Here is a 16,617-nt window from a genome sequence, read left to right on the forward strand (position 1 = left end):
AGCTCTACAACCCCTTATGATCTGGCCCTGGTGACCTCTACAGGCCATCTCGCTGTGCCCTGTGTCACACCCCAGTCTTCCAGCACAGTGTTGCTCCTAGTTTACCCCATGAACTTTGCTGCTCCAGGCCCCTGTTTCCTCCCTTCTGCCTAGCAAGGCACCAACCCACCTCTAAAGATTCTCCTCGAAGTCATCTCATCTGTAAAGACTTTCTAACCTTCTCCCCAAGGAGAATTAACCAGTCCCTCCTTTGTGACCCCATTTTACTCCTTATACTTTTAGCCTCGAACCCATAACATTCCATTTTTTTCTCCTGCTCATTGTGGTCTCCTTGAGGGCAAGATCAGTGTTTTATTGTTTCTGATGGGACTTAACATAGAGCTGGTAGAATTTTTAGGTATTTAAGAATGCTCACAGTGTTTGCAGGGATACATGAATGAATGAGATTTTTTTTAAATGACAGATTATTTTGGATTATTTGCATTTTAATATATATGTATAGAGGTCAGGATTTTCATTTTTGTTTATCGTTTGATTGGTTGGTTCGCTCATTTGCCCAACATTGAAATCTGTTTCTTTTTTGGAGAATTCTCTACCGTAAGAGTCTTTGGGGGTTGGGGTTCAGACCTTGTCTCCCATTATAGAAGTGACGAAGGCTAAATATTTGCTTTCCCAGGCCCCCATTACAGCCAAGGTATGCACATATAATCCAGACTCAGTCAATCAGGTACATTCTCCCAGAACTCAGAACAAGACATTTGTGTTGTAAGGAAGCAGGGACAGTGGAGAATTCATTTTTGGCAGTGGCTGGGGGCAGTAACATCTAGGTTTGAGGGCAGCAATGCCAACAAAGTGGTGGCCTCTGGGTCCAATGTTCAGGGCAGGGGGAGAGGGGGCAGTGGTGTCCTTATTGCATTGGTTCTGTAGCGTGATTTGAGCTGAGGTTGTACCTGCCTTGGCTCCCTCTGTTCCTTTCAGTTTTTTAACAGCTTTATTGAGATGTAATCCACATCCCACACAATTGTGCAATCATCACGACAGTCAATTTTAGAACATTTTTATCAAAATGAGACTCTCTACCATGTAGCTATCACTCCCCTACCCCTTGTCCCTTCCCAGCCCAGAGCAACCCCTAATCTACTTTCTGTCTCTAGACTCCCCTGTTCTGGATTTTTATACGATTCATATAGTATGTGGTCATTAGTGACTGGCTTATTTCACTTAGCATAATGTTTTCAAGGTTCATCCATGCTGTAGCATGCATCAGTACTGCATTCCATTTTACAGCTGAACGCTGTTCCATTGTATACCAGATTTTGTTTATCCATTTGACTGTTAATGGACATTTGGGTCAGTTAAAAAGAAACAAGCCCCAAACAGAGTCACTTCTGCTAAGTCTCACCAAGACTTAATACCTAACCTAATTGCAGTTTCAGTCACTCCAAGGAGTGGAATTGTAAACCAATCAGTCTGGAATTTCCCGTTCAGCACTAATGAGGTAATAAGATGATAAGAGCCCCCTGTGCTGCTCACATAGGGAAGGTGACCTAGCCTGAAACAATTCTTTCTTCTTTTTTGCAAATTTTACTTCCTTGTTCTGCCCCATTTTTTTTCCTGTCTATGAAAACCTTCCATCTTGTACAACTCCTTGGAGTGAATCCCCTTTAGTAAATACTGTATTTACTAGATGGGATGCTGCACAGTTCATGAATCACTGAATAAAGCCAATTAGATCTTCAAATTTACTCTGTTGAATTTTGTTTTTTAACAGCTCTTTTTGATGTTTTGGCCATTATGAATAATGCTGCTGTAGACATTTGTGAACAGGTGCCTGTGTGGATATATGCTTTTATTTTCTGCCCATTTTTTGAGCCTAATACTTCAGGCTTTCTGTTGACTCCACGGCTACAGAAGATTATTTTAACAAATTCATTTCTTATTCTAATCAGCCAGAGTTCACTTCTGTTGTTTAAGTGAGGTCTCTAACTCCTTTCCCTTGGGGCCAAATTCCTAGCCTCAGGACAAAGGGCTATACTTGGCTAATGTGACATACTTCCCAATTAACCTTCAAAGTCTTAAGTTTAGTTTTCTCCATACTTTGATGTGGAGAATAAGGTCCAGAAAAGGAAAGTGGCTTGCCCAAGGTTACAGAGCCAGTCAGTGGTACAGCTAGGACTAGAATCTAGGACTCTTATCCCAATTTAACGTTCTTTCCCCTACACTATGGTGCCTTTCATCAACTCAACAAACGTATGTTAAGCTCTGTGGCCATAAGATATATGAAAGAAGCAGAGGATATAGAGTCCAAAGACATAGTTTCTATCCTTGACTTTGCCACTTCTTAGCTTTGTGACCTTCGACAAGTTAACAATGTCTCTGGGCCTCAGCTATCTCATCCATAAAAGCTGGGGACTAGAGGAGAGGGATTGGGTTATTGGATCCAATCTCAAATGCCTACAGCCTTGGGTGGGTGTTACTGTTTCACGTATTCAGCTATATTTTATTCACTTATAATTTATTCCCTTAATTACAATTTATAACAGAAACATTTATCTGCATTCAAAAGAATAAAGTCTGTTGAGATTTCAGTCCTTTGCTTCCATGTTGTTGCTTTTTCATCTCACATCTTATCTATATTCTTTTTAGTTCTTATTGTGCTTTATTTTTGTAATGGCATTGTAGGTTGATTATTTCAACACAGACACACTGCTTACTTCATTTGCACAAAGAAATGGGTTCTTTCTCCCTCCTCCTTTTTTGAAAATGTGTGGTCCTCTTAATCTAGCTTTTATTTTCTTCCTTTTGTTGAAGACATGGTTAAGAAATATTTCACTTATAATAAAAAGGTCTAAGAAAAATGACGGTACAAGTACCGTGAACAATGGCAAAAGACACTTGGCCTAAGTGCTGGGAAGACCCCAGGGAGTGGTAAGAACTAAGACCCACAGGAGACCACAGCCTGGACAAAAGATACCAGCCAGATGTTTGGATTAATGAATAAAGCCTGAAATCCGATTTTAATATGGAATCCCCTATTCTTTCAATTCAGGCAGTTAATTCAATTAAAGTTTGGCCCACAGAGCATTTTCTAATTGGCTGTTGAGGTCCTATCTTCATTGTTATTCTTTCTGTGAGAAGGAGCACCAGCAGCTCCTGATGGAAGATGATGAAAGAAGAGCAGACGCTGCCACCTGCTGCTCAGTGACCGGATGTACCTGATGGTCCTTTACTCGGGTTTAGGTGGCACCCTCAGATCTGTCAGATCTGGAAGGCCTCCTGGGCTCTCTGTTTTATGGATGAGATATCCGAGGCACCTGGAGGTCTTTCATTTCAATATCCAGATGCCATTTATCTAGCTCCTGGGTAACACCCAAGAGCAGAATCTGTCCTCTGATGAGCATCAGGGATGTGCTGGCATAGAGCCCAAAGTATAGAAGACACAGGGAGAGGAGAAAGGATTGGAATGGGAGACACCAAAGGAAGTTGGAAGCTCCAGAAAGGGGCACCGGTTAAGGTAAGAAAGTGGAGAGAAAAGAGTGGATTTGAGAAGCAGTACAAACAGACAACCAGACTTGGGGAGACATAGGATCTGGAGAATGAAGAGTAAGTCTGCACAAGTTAACCTTCGTAAAACTTCAGTTTGATCATTCATTAGCTCTAGCCTGTTTCTAGCTTCACTCTGAGACCATACACAAAGCAAGCTGTCATCAGGTGGACACTGAATGCCCCTCCCCACCCCCAGTCAATCTCCCCCTCTAGTCTACCAGGAATCCTTGACCAGGTGGGGGTCAAGAAATTCCACTGTAAATCCCAAGTTCAGTCATTTTCTGGCCCTGTGATCTTGGAGAAAGTCACTAAACTTGTGGGAATGTTGTTTTCTTATTGTAATTTAATCATCTGAACAATGGCTCCCTCTATTAGGCAGTTATGCTGAACCCAGTGGCACATGAGCTAATGTCTGACATCTGCTATCCTACTGAATCTTTGCAATCCCAGGGGATAAGCACTACCATTACCCACTTTGTTCAAATGAGGACACTGAGGCTTAGAAGGATGGAGTAGCTTGCCCATGGCCACACTGCTAGTAAGTGGCAGAGCTAGAATTCAAATCCAGACTGCTTAGCCCCAAAGCTTTATTGTACTGAATCTCTGTTATCAGTTAGCGTTTGCTATAAAATGACTCACCCTGAAACATAGTGACTTAAAACAAAAATCACTTTATATATTTCACAATTCTATAGGTCAGCTGGTTTTGGTCAGTGGATCTAGGCTGTGCTCTCCCGGGTCTGTAGTCAACTGGCAAGTTGGGTGATGGCCTCACTCACATATTTGGTGTTGGGGAGTCAGACAGTGGGGGCACCTTTGTTCTCCTCCATGTGGTCTTTTGTCCTCCAGCATCCCAGCTTAGGCTCATTCACATGGTGGTCCCTGGACTCCACATGCAACAGGAAAAGAGAACCCCCACATACTCAAGCACTTTTCTAGTCAAAGCAGATCGCAAACCTAAACCAGAATTAATGTGGAAGGACACTTTCAAAAGGTGTAGAGAGAGGGAAGGAAATAATTCGTGGCCATTTTGGGGGTTGGAGATGGGAACAGAGATTGATTGCCTAAGTGGGGAATGTGGGAACTTTTTGGGGGGTGATGGAAGTGTTCTAAAATTGGATGGTGGTTTTACACAGGGAGTAATATCACCAGATCTATGTTTTAGAAACATCATCTGGTATTAAAGATGGACCAGGGTGAGGGGCAGGGGCAGACTGGAACAGAGATCAGGCTAGAGAAGATGTGGATGAGCAGGAATTTCCTTCATAAGCAGAAGAACAGGTTCAAAAAAAAAAAAAAAAAAAAAAAAAAAAAAACCTAACGATAAGGAGAGTCTAAAATAGGGCAGGTCCAGGGAGACCAGAAGGGTGATGGAGGCATTTCCTCATGGAACAGAGACAGGGGAATGAGGCGATTTAGTTTGGGAGGAGTCTACCATCTGATTTTGTCCCTTTCTCTAGAGTCTTTGAAGAAAACATTGAAAGGTAAGATATGTCAATCCAAACTGTAAGGAGTGTTTACTAGATGAAATCCTGTATGTATAGGAACTCATGAAGCCTCCCTTTGGGGTCTCCAGCAGCAGTGCTCTTTTGCAGCTCTCAAGCCTGTTTAGGGTCTGGGCTTGGTTCCAACTTTTATCCATAAAAGGTCACCTCTCTCCCCCTATTTCTGATCACTTGGCCTTTGAAGGCAGCTGAATCTCCCCAGTTCACTTATCAGTAATGCTCACCCTGATAACAGACTATGTACAATTTCAGTGGTGGAAGGAAAAGAAAGACAACACCTTCCACAAACTATGTTCTATAAATCAACAAAAGGGATTATAGAGCAGAACAATGTTTAATTCAATTCCATTCATCCATCTGCCTATTCATTCCACCATTCAGTTATCAGTCAACAAATATTTGCTAAGGGCCTACACTATGGCCATGCTGGGTTCTGGGAATCCAGGGATGAAAAGACCTTTGAAAAATTCCCATTCTGTGAAAACCGAAGATCTACCAGTGCTCTCCTCCTGCAGTTGCAGGCTTTCAGTTTCTGAGGCATCCGTGACTAAGGACGTTCTAGATGGAAAAGACCCTGAAATGCCTGTTGTACTTCCTTTTTGGACAAATGCCCACCACCGCTTCCCACCACTGTTGCTCAGGCTGATGGGCTGTGACGTTCATGGCCACTCACCCCCACCCACTTCTCTGTTTCCACAGAGTTCATTGGTCAGAGTTGTCTCCACCCTCCATCTTCAGTTCCCCTTCTCATTCTTACTCACCTCTTAACTCACTGCAGTCTGGCTTTTGTGCCTCTCCCTCCTCCGGCCAATGTCACCAGAGGCCCCCTATTTGCCAAATCCAATGCTTTCCTCTCAATCCTTACCCAGCGCTACTTTGGGGAAGCATTTCACACTGTCGATAATTCCTCCTACAAACTCACTTCTCTTGTTTCCACTTTGGACCCTCTCCTTCTCCCTCTCAGTTCACCTTTTGGGCCTTTCCTCCTTTGTTTGTCCCTAAACTGCTGATGTTCCCTGGGGTCTGCCTTTGCCTCTGTCCTTGGTTGATCTAATCCCCCCGTTGGTGTCAGATCCCATCTATATGTGTGGATCCCCAATCTGGAAACAGACATAGCCCACAGCCTGCTGGACATCTCCGATGGATGCACATTGTTTGTTCCCTGACTTATAACATGACCTTGTAACTGTCTGGTAATGTCTCTGTTTCCAACCAGGCCCCGATGTCTTTTGTGGTTCTACTGTATCTTACACACATATTGAGCTCATAGAAGGAACTCAATCAACAATTGGAGAATAAATGAAGAGGCAAGTGTATTCAAGAGGAATCTGTCCACTGGCTGCTCAGTATCCTGAAAAAGATAATTGCTAATCTGAGATTTAAAAGAAACAAAAAACAAAAGCCTGGGATGAGATGAGCATATCAGGTTCAATCATTTAGGAATTACAAAATGGGGAGTTACTGAGAAAATCTATAGTGAGCAGGCAGAGGCTGGAGGTAGTGGGACAGATGAGCTGTGGCAACCTGTGGCTGTGTTTAAACTAAAATTATGAGGAAGTAGAAACTGTGGGTAAGTCAAAGAAGCAAACATTAGTCAGAGAGAGAAGCAATGATGCCAGGAGTGTCAATGAGCGAAGAGAGCAGCCCACTCTATCAGGACTGTGTCTGGAACAGCCTCTGCCCTTTCTTCACTCAAAACTAAAGCTGAGGCCACATAGTTTTTCCTCAGGAAGTCTTCCCACCCAGCAGTGTTTGGGAGCCAGTGAGCAATGGTCTCTAAGGGTAGGATCATATACTGCTTTTTAGCCCTGAAAGCCAACACCCCTAACCCCCAATTTTAATCATTCAGAAATGATATGCTTAAGGCCAAACTTCTCATAACCAGTTTCCAGTTCTCTTCACTTTTACCTTCACCACCATCCCGGCCCCAAGCAATCTTCCAGCCCCCAGGGGAATGGACAAAGGAACACAGTATACAAAGCAACTGCAAGATGGGGGTGGGGGGCCCTCCTGCTCTTTTTCTGAATGTCTGAGGCAACAGAGATGGCATTGTGAATCTCTGGTGACTGAGCTGAGGGAAAAACGGGCTGGGGTGTGACTGTGGACTGGGGCGGCAGGGGAAGGGGTGGGGGGTGGCAGCAGTGTGAAACAAGGGAAGCGGTGTCCCAATGTCCTCTTGGTTCATTCACTTTGTTTTGGTAACTGAGGGGTTTTACACTGATTTTCACAGAACTGATAAGGTGCTTTAGAATAGCACCTGGAGCCTTATCTCACACTCCCCTGGGCTCCTGCCTCCCCAGCCGTCAGGAAGGTTGATGTGTACTGGCCTTGGGTGGCTGTACATTCCACAAGACAGCATGCACAAGGTATCCATGTTCTCATAAAACATCTTAAAAAAAAAAAAGGAAATTCAGGCATGTTGTGTGTTGTTAAGAATTATAAAAATAGCAGGACCCTGATTTTATTTCTTATTTATATTTACCTAAAGTGAGAGGAGGGATATTACATGGTATCTAGCCCTGGATACCCAAGTCCACTTTTGCACACGTTTCTTCTGATCCTCATGCTGGGTTAGTTGCCTCCTCTGGGTTCACGTGGCACCTGTGCTTCCCTCACACTGTGTTGCTATTTATTCCCCCCGGACTCTGAAGTCCCAGGGATAAAGACCATACTGTGTCCCCATTAGTCACATGAGGCCTGGTAGATAGGAGGCCTTTAGTAATGTCTGATGAATGAATGTATGAATGATCTAATGCTAAATACCTCGGTGGTAATAAGTCCTGGGCCCCTGGGACTCTGGAATGGCCACTGGACAGTTATGTAGCCCTTGAGTCATAATTCTTATACTCCTTGGCTCTGATCTGTTACTCCTACTGGAATGCTATCCCCCAGAGACCCACAGCAGTCCTGAAGCCCAGCCAGCTGCTGGGGATCTGGAGTTGCTCTTACAGTGCCTCTTCCCCTACTCAGAGTCTGGGGTCCTGCCTGCATATAGTTGATGGCTCCTCATCGCCCTCCCCAATATTGATCCTGTCTAGATCTCCCACCCCATGCCCCATCCTGTCAGAATCATTAGACTCTCTGATGCCAATCATTTCCAGGGTAAAGTGGGATGAAGAGGAGGAGAGAGGAGGGTCAGCCTTCTATGTGTAACATACACCTTAGGTTTTGATTTGAGACGCGGAGGCTGAGTCCTGATGCTGTGGCTCCCACTGCTGGTATCGCCTGACATCGCCATCCCCCCAGCTTTTGTCTATCCTCCTTTGCTTAGCAAATACTCTGGTTGATTTGTTGTTCTTAACATTGATGCTAAGGTTCATCTTTAAGGACTAAGGAGTGAGTTGTCTTCTTTTACTTAAAGAAACAGCATTTAAGGCATAGGAAGGAAAGGTGGTACTTTTCCTTTTGGGAGATTTGCCTTTTACATTTCAACAGGGAAAACATTGCAGATGCCTGGAATAGGAAGATGAGTTAATTTTATATTGTTAAATGTACTTTTTTTTTCAAAATGAAAATATGCTCATTTTTTCTAATGATAAAAAGGATATAGACCCTTGTAAAAATTCAAACAAGAGCATGAAAAAAATAAAAGGAGGAGAAGAGTAAAAATCAACCAGCTGCCCTCTAAATACAGTGTTTGAGCAAGGGCTTTGGGCACACCTGGGTGGAAAGACATCTCTACCACTTACTACTTGTGTGGTTTAGGACAAGTTACTTAACTTCTCTGAGTTTCAGTTTCTTCATCTGTAAAACAGGGATAATAGGAGATAAGTAATAGTATTTACTTACTTTATAGAATTATTTTGAAGATTAAATAAGAATATTCAAGTAAAAGGCCTCACATGGTGCTTGCACATTTTCCACACTCAATGAATGATAAGAGTGAACACTATCTCAGGTCTCCTTGTTTCTTAATCCAATGTTTTCCCCTCAAATCTCACTTCCTGCAGTATAATTGAACTTAAGTCAATAGACATTACTGCGAACCTATTAGATGCTGGTGTGTGTTGTTATATTAGAAGGAGGCAAGTCCTAACATCCTACTCAGTTATTAGTTTAAGCAAACCTTGCCTTGGAAACTATATGGAATCATTTCCTATTCATTCTTCCTATTAACAACATAAAATTAATTTCAAATCTGGGTTCTTTTTTGGTGAAGGTATAGCTGAATTTAACAGGGTTGTTAGAGGATTAAATGGGTCATTTTCTGCAAGGTACTCACAACATGGTAGGTGCTCAATAAATGATAGTATTACCACCCCAGCAGTGCACATGCACTGACGGACTTACACACCTGTGACTTATGGGCATGAAAATGCAGAGGGGTCCTTTCTTTTCTGATTTAATTTTGACCCTAGAACTAAGCTTTCAGGCATTATCTAGAAAAAACACTAATCTTCTGGACATGGTCCTAGGTTTGTTCACTGGCATCTGCTAGCTGTGGGTCCCTCCCTAAACCTAATCAAATATCCATCTCCCCTTTCTTCCCTCCACTTTGTCCCTCTTGCCTCAAAACTGCCCTGAAAACTTCCAAGATTAACTCCTAGTTACGTGGACTCTATGTTCCCACATCCTGTAGATACTCAACATATACCATTTGTTACTTGGCTTCCACTGAAAGCAACTCTCACTTGACTGATGTGCATAGGTATTACAAAATTCTGCAATAAAGTATGTTGGAGTTCATAGTGCTTATTGCTTTCCTATATGCAGTTGTAAACTAATAATGAGACAGCGAAATACAGGTTTCGCTCTTTTATGGATGTTGGAGCGAGACTGCCTAGGTTATAATTCTGGCTTTGCCACTTACTCTGTGATCTTGGGTGAGTTACGTAACTTTTCTGTGCCAATGTTTACTTATCTGGAGAAAGGGGATAATAACACTTACTTTCTAGCGTTCTCACGGAGATTAGATGGGTTAATATTTGTAAAGCACTTGGAACAGAGCCTGGCATATAGTTAGTGGTATACAAGTGTTAATTATATAATAATAGTTACCATTTTTAGAGCACTTAGCTATCTGCCAGGCACAGAACATGTTGCCTTCGATCCCCTCAGTCATGCAAGGTCAACTATTTATAGTAGTGTGCTAGAGCTGGCCTGTACTTGCTTATGAGAGCTGAACATTAAAGTTTCAGAAAGTTTGTAAGTCAGCTGTTGAACAGAGCCATTACTAAAATTTAAATTATATAAATTACCACTAATAAATTATATTAAAAACAAAGATAATAAATATTCAGATCTCATCATTTCCCAATTATTTTACTAGATTTTACTATCATCTATGCTCTTGAGGTTATCTGTTTATTGTATCTGTACAGTGGAAATAATGGTGTGATAATGTGCCTCTCTTCCTAATTCTGTGACATCAGTTTCCATAGCTCAGAATCTGCTATGGTGGGAATATTTACACCACAGAAGTTGGCAACCCCTACAAATCAAGGCTTTGTTTTTTTAATTTGGTTAATTGGTTGTTCAACATTCATCAGAACACCACTGCCTATCATTGTCCCTTCTTTAAAGATGATGAAACTGAGGACTACAGACGTTAAATGATTTGCCCAAGGCCACAAAACTAGGAAGTGGTAAAGCTGGGATTCAAGCCCAGGTTTTTGTTTGTTTGCTTGCCTTTTCAAAGAAAAATATATTTCCAAAGTCCACATGCTGTCCAGTCAGCTACTCTCCCCTGAGGTAGGAATGTAAAAGCTGGGTAGGATTCAAATATAAGGGGAAAAGCTCTTCCGTTCCCCTTCAGCTCCCTGCCCTTAATGTACAAGTCCAACTCCTAGCCTGCCCCCTCCTGGGCATAGCAGTGGTTATTCCTTTCTAGTCCCATTATTCCAACCTTGGGGGGAGGGTATAGTTCAGTGGTAGAGCGCATGCTTAGCATGCCCGAGGTCCTGGGTTCAATCCTCAGTACCTCCATCAAAATAAATAAATAAACTATCCCCCAAAATAAATAAAAATAGTGATAAAAGATACTTTAAAAGGAAGTTTCCATTATTCCAACCCAGACTTAGAGATGCCTTTGATCACTTAACTTGATAATTCCATTACTGTCTTGCTTGGGGGTCCATTTTTGCCCATTATCCCTTCTTCCCAGAATCTCTTTTCTTTTTTCCAAGGTTAAGACTAAACCCTTTAGCACAGGAAACTACATTCAATATCTTGTAATAATGTTATGGAAAACTTTATGTAATAATATTATGGGAAAACTATAATGGAAAAGAATCTGAAAAGAATATATATCTTCTTTGAATCACTTTGCTGTACACCTGAAATATTGTAGATCAATTATACTTACTTTTTTTTAAAAATCACATTAAAAAAAAAGACTAAACCTACCTTTTTCAATACCTGTACCTATTTTCTATTTTCCTGGTTTGAGAATACTTGGCACAGTAGTTAAAATCCCTCAGATAAGAACTTAAACTTTTTTTTGGCTTTTTTGGGGGGAGACTGTTTATTGCTGGTAAAATCCTGATGGTATAATACAAGGTGAAAAAAAGATACCAATTTTGTAATATATATATATATATGTATGTATATATTCCAACTATATATATATATATATATATATATATATATATGGAATTTTTTTCTTTTTAATAGACTATTCTTTTAGAGCAGTTTCAGGTTCACAAGAGAATTGAGCAGAAAATACAGAGTTTACACATAGCCCTCCCCACCCACACATACATACTCCCCTACCCTCAACATCCCTCATCAGTGTGGCATATTTGGTACAATCGATGAACAAGAACTTAAACTTTTTATTGATGTAACATACATATAGAAAATCATATATATCAGAAGTATACAGTTCAGATCATTTTCCCAGACTTGATACACCCATGTGACTAGCACCCAGATCCAGAACCAGAACTTTATATATTTATCAGAAGCCTCTTCCTACTCCCTTTCAGTTTCTATTCTCCCAAAGATAACCACTAAACTGGCTTCTAAAAATCACACACCTCTTTTAATATTGGCAGATTTAGGACCACACTGGGCTAGGTAGTCTATAAGTATTATTAAATGCTCCCTTCAGGCAGGGAGGTACTATCAATTATCTTGACTTATTTCCCACTCCTGTGGAGCAATGACAAGAAAACTGAGTTCCAATCCCAGTCTACCACTTAACCCTGTGACCTGGAAAATCCATTTCTCCTCTCTTGAACCTTGGCAATCTAGTCTATAAAATATGGACAAACATAATCCATTTGCAGAACCAAATGAAATCTCACTCTCAAAGCCTGGTACAGTGTGCCTGGTATATAGTAATGTAATCGCTGTGTTTTTTCCCCCTAACTGTAGTTAGTCATTTTATTACTTGCCAATTCCAAGTACAAATACTAATTGTTGATTTTATTTTATGCAGGCATGATGTGAATGTTTTATCTATATTACCTCATTTATAACTCTGGCCAAATAGAATTCTTTAAATTTCTCATCTGCTTTTTCTCAGTCTTCCATATCTCAGTAGTCAAAGGCATCACTATCTAGAGATTTAGATTCCAGTCTAGGCATTTTCCTTTATTACTGTCTTTCTCATAGTCCACTCATCTAATTTATTAGCAGGTTTTGCTGACTCAGAGAAAATCCAAGTCACTCAGTTCTCAATTTCCAGTACCACTATGCTATTTTAAGCCACTACCATCCCTCACTTAAATATCTCTACAAAAATGTAAGCTACAGGTGAACAGACTCTGTGTATTATTGATCACAGCTGTATCCCCTAGCACCCACAACAGCGTCTCGCCCTTAGTAGGCTTTTGCTATGTCATGAACAAATGAATGTTGCAAAAAACATTTGTAGTGTGTGCCCTTACTATTTCCATCTTACAGATGGTGGGGGGAGGCGTGCAGTTGTTAAATAACTTACTTAAGTTCACATGACAAATATAAAAGCCAGGGCTCAAAGCCAGGGTCTAAACCTAGAGCCTGCTCCATCATCCACTAAGCTGTCCTACTAGACTACACTGGCTTATTCTGAGGCCAAGGGCTTTTTAGTTGATGTTAGGAGAAATTTTAGTTGAAATCCCCCAACCTGAAAACTTTTCTTGAGAATAAAGTTCATGTACCCCTTCACACGGCCTTGTAGGCACATCATGATTTGGTTTCTTCCAAGTCCCTTCTCTCCTTATTGGCTGCTTCTCCCAACATTCCAGCCATAATGCACTCTACTCCCTTCCCAGCAAATGCTCCTGCCTCTAACCAAAACAACTTTCTCATCCCCTCTGGAAAACCTTCCCTAATTTCTCAATTCTGAGAGATTATAACAGGCAGTACTTTATCCCAGCTGGCAGGACGCTACTAAAATACTTGTTTATTTTCTTAACTGTTCTCTGCTGTGTCTCAGAGCCTAAGAAGCGCCTGGAATAGACTAGGTACTTAATAAATATTTGCTGCATATGAAACGTATGAAAGGGCAAAGATTATTTTATCAATTTACGGTAGAATGTGGCTCCTAAGCGCGAGGTATTTCGCCCTGGGTCAGTCACTGAGTGCAGAGGCGGGATCTGAAACCGGAGCTCTACAGACAGCCGCACCAGACCACGCCCGCACTCCTAGCTCCTTTCTTCCTCGGCTCCGACGAGCTCCGCCTACTTCAGCCGGCGCGAGACTAGTTCCGATACTAGTTTGGCCCTCGGGCGGCCGCCGTAGCGCATCGCCCCCGTTGCCGTGGGAAACGACCCGGGACCTGGGAGGAAGGAAAGACGTTTCCCGCCGGCGGGAGCTGCGGTTGTGGTGTCAAGGGGCGCTCAGAGGCAGCGGATCCTAGCACCGCAGCACTATGGCAGACCAGTTTTATCTGGAAAATATAGACGAGTTCGTCACGGACCAGAACAAGATCGTGAGGAACTAGAACCGGGGAATATGGGCGGGCGACTAGGGTCCTGGCCGGGTGAGGGTGGCGGGGGCCGTGACCCCTCTGCCGCGTGGGGACTGGCCGAGGGGAGACAGGTACCCCAGGGCGAGCGAGGACCTGTGGGACGCCCGCAAATCCTTGTTCCTGGGTGGGCGTGCTGGGCTCTGTGCTCTGTGGAGGGACCGCAGGCCACGGAAGTCAGGCGGGGAGGGAGGAGCGTTGGTTAATAATGTTTCTAAGGCGTTTGAGGTCCCAAGTTTACAGCTGAGGAAATTGTCCTAACCGGGTTAAGTGACAAATTGTTTATCCTTCCGACACTCGGTTTCTTCTGGAACTTTGGTATTGATACAGGCTTGACCTGCCCCACAGGGTTGGAGTAAATATCAAGTGAGATGATGGATCTTAATGCGCTTTGCCAATCGTGATGAATGAGTGCTTACTATAAGCTTTGGATACACGTTCTTAAATTTAATCTTTACAGTGACCCACGTAGAGGTCGGTGAAAGTATCCCTAGAAAAGGGAGTTGAAGCAGAGGGACCATTTATTTGTGGTTAGTAAGGGATAATCAGTTTTCCAGCCTAGATCTGTCTTTTGCTAGTACTTTCCTCTGCATCACACTGCCTTTGTCTAACTTATGTAAGTCTTGTCATTATTGGAAACTCAGCATTTAGAATTGGAAGACTTTGAGAGGAGGGTGACAGATTACAAGAAGTGGCAAGTGATCAAGGAAGGATGGAAGATTACGCTTTAGGCCGGTAGTCCCCAATCCAACCTCTTATACAGTATTCATCCACTTCACTTGTTCCCTGGCTCCTGCACCACCTGTGCCCTTTAATGTTTGTATGGCTGCAACTTTCCTTAGAAGTTTGAATCATGCCCTCCTACATAACCTAGCTTCTGGTGAGTTTGAGGATAGTGTTTGGCGGTGGCCCCCCAAAAGGACAGAATGTGAAAAAAGGGACTTTAGTAAAACAAGAAGTGCAAGGAAAATGAGAGCTTTTTCTATTTATATTCATCCTTTCTTTTTAGAATCTGTTGCCTTAATTGATCTGTGAAACAAACTTCTTAATATTTGTAAGATAAATATCTCAGTCCTACCTGCCCAGATGGATAGTTCTTGGCAAAATTGGGGTGGCATTTATTGTAATTTACCAGGAGTAATCGTCTAAGAGTGAGACTCTTTAGGAGCCCTTGGGACTGATCTGCACTCTGGAGTCATCTAGTAAAATATTAAAAATTTTTTTTCTTCTTGCAGGTGACATACAAATGGCTGAGCTATACATTAGGAGTTCACGTTAATCAGGCCAAACAGTAAGTATTGTTTATTGCTAATTTTAATCACATTGAAATTTTTTGTTTTGTCTTGTTTTCTTTTGCTTTGTTATTAGCTTTACAGATAGTCTCTAGGTAAGAACTTTTTTTCCCCTCTGGGGAAATGGGAAAGAATACTATTTTTACTACCTTTTACTGCTTTTGTCTATTATTTAGGAGATAGGTGTACTCATATACAAATGTGTGGTGATATGTTTACTGGATTTACTTGTAGCCTTGCCCTCTGGTTAACATCATTTTGTTACTTCAAATTTATTAAATGGGGTAGCCAGTTCAGTTTGCACCTCAGATTTATACGTGTTATCTTACATCTGCATTGCGTTTTTACTTGTGCTCCTTAGGCCTATCTCTGGGTGGTGTTTATTGAAGTACCTACATAAAGAGGTCAACAGGTGTTTGACACAGGCTGTATAAGACAGGAGAGAGCTATCTAAGTGAAACTAAAAAGGGAGTGTTTAGGATGGCACAGAGTATTGCCCTTCTTGAATTTTGTCATATCACCTTTCCTTGCTGAAACTTGTAGTCCAACTTGAGGCCAAAATGGAAAAGGCAAGTTAAAAACAATTTAAAAATTTTTTTTACTTATTTTTATCTTTAAAAAAATTTTTATTGAAGTATAGTTGATTTACAATGTTGTGTTAGTTTCTGGTGTACAGCATGTGATTCATTTATACATATGTATGTTTTCTTTTTCATATTCTTTTCCATTATTTCTTATAAAGACATTGAATATAGTTCCCTGTGCTGTACATATACAGTAGGACATTGTTGTTTACCTATTTTATATATAGCAGTTTATACCTGCAAATGCCAAACTCCTAATTTATCCCTCTTCCACTCCTTTTCTATTTGTTAACCGTAAGTTTGCTTTCTCCATCTGTGAGTCTGTTTCTGTTTTGTAAATAAGTTCATTTGTGTCATTTTTTAAGATTCCACTTATAAGTGACATCATATAGTATTTATCTTTCTCTTTCTGACTTACTTCACTTAGTATGATAATCTGTAGGCCCATCCGTGTTGCTGCAAATGGCATTATTTCATTCTTTTTTAAGGCTGAGTAGTGTTCCATTGTGTATATATATACCACATTGTCTTTATCCATTCATCTGTCAGTGGACATTTAAGTTGCTTCTACATCTTGGCTACTGTAAATAGTGCTGCATGCATTAAGGTGCATGTATCTTTTTGAATTAGAGTTTTCTCCAGATATATGTCCAAAAGTGGGATTGCTGGGTAATATGGCAACTCTAATTTCATTTTTTAAGGAATGTCTATGCTGTTTTCCATAATGGCTGCACCAATTTACATTCTCACCAACAGTGTAGGAGGATTCCCTTTTCTCTATACCCTTTCCAGCATTT

At 41.5% G+C, this 16,617-nt stretch overlaps 1 protein-coding gene across 2 annotated transcripts in view; it reads left to right on the top strand.

Moving 5' to 3' along the window:
• The first annotated feature begins 13,716 nt into the window (after positions 1–13,716).
• Positions 13,717–16,617, top strand: part of POLD3 (DNA polymerase delta 3, accessory subunit) — a 44,646-nt gene continuing 41,745 nt past the window's right edge. Inside the window, exons 1-2 of one of the 2 annotated variants that reach the window (XM_032489350.1) lie at positions 13,717–13,908; positions 15,180–15,235. In XM_032489350.1, the coding sequence (XP_032345241.1) occupies positions 13,849–13,908; positions 15,180–15,235 (116 nt within the window). In that variant the 5' untranslated portion in view covers positions 13,717–13,848. The remainder of the gene's footprint in view (positions 13,909–15,179; positions 15,236–16,617) is intronic. The other variant, XM_006181583.3, reaches the window with a different exon arrangement.

This window comes from Camelus ferus, chromosome 10, assembly GCF_009834535.1.
Source record: "Camelus ferus isolate YT-003-E chromosome 10, BCGSAC_Cfer_1.0, whole genome shotgun sequence".
Taxonomy (NCBI): Eukaryota; Metazoa; Chordata; class Mammalia; order Artiodactyla; family Camelidae; genus Camelus; species Camelus ferus.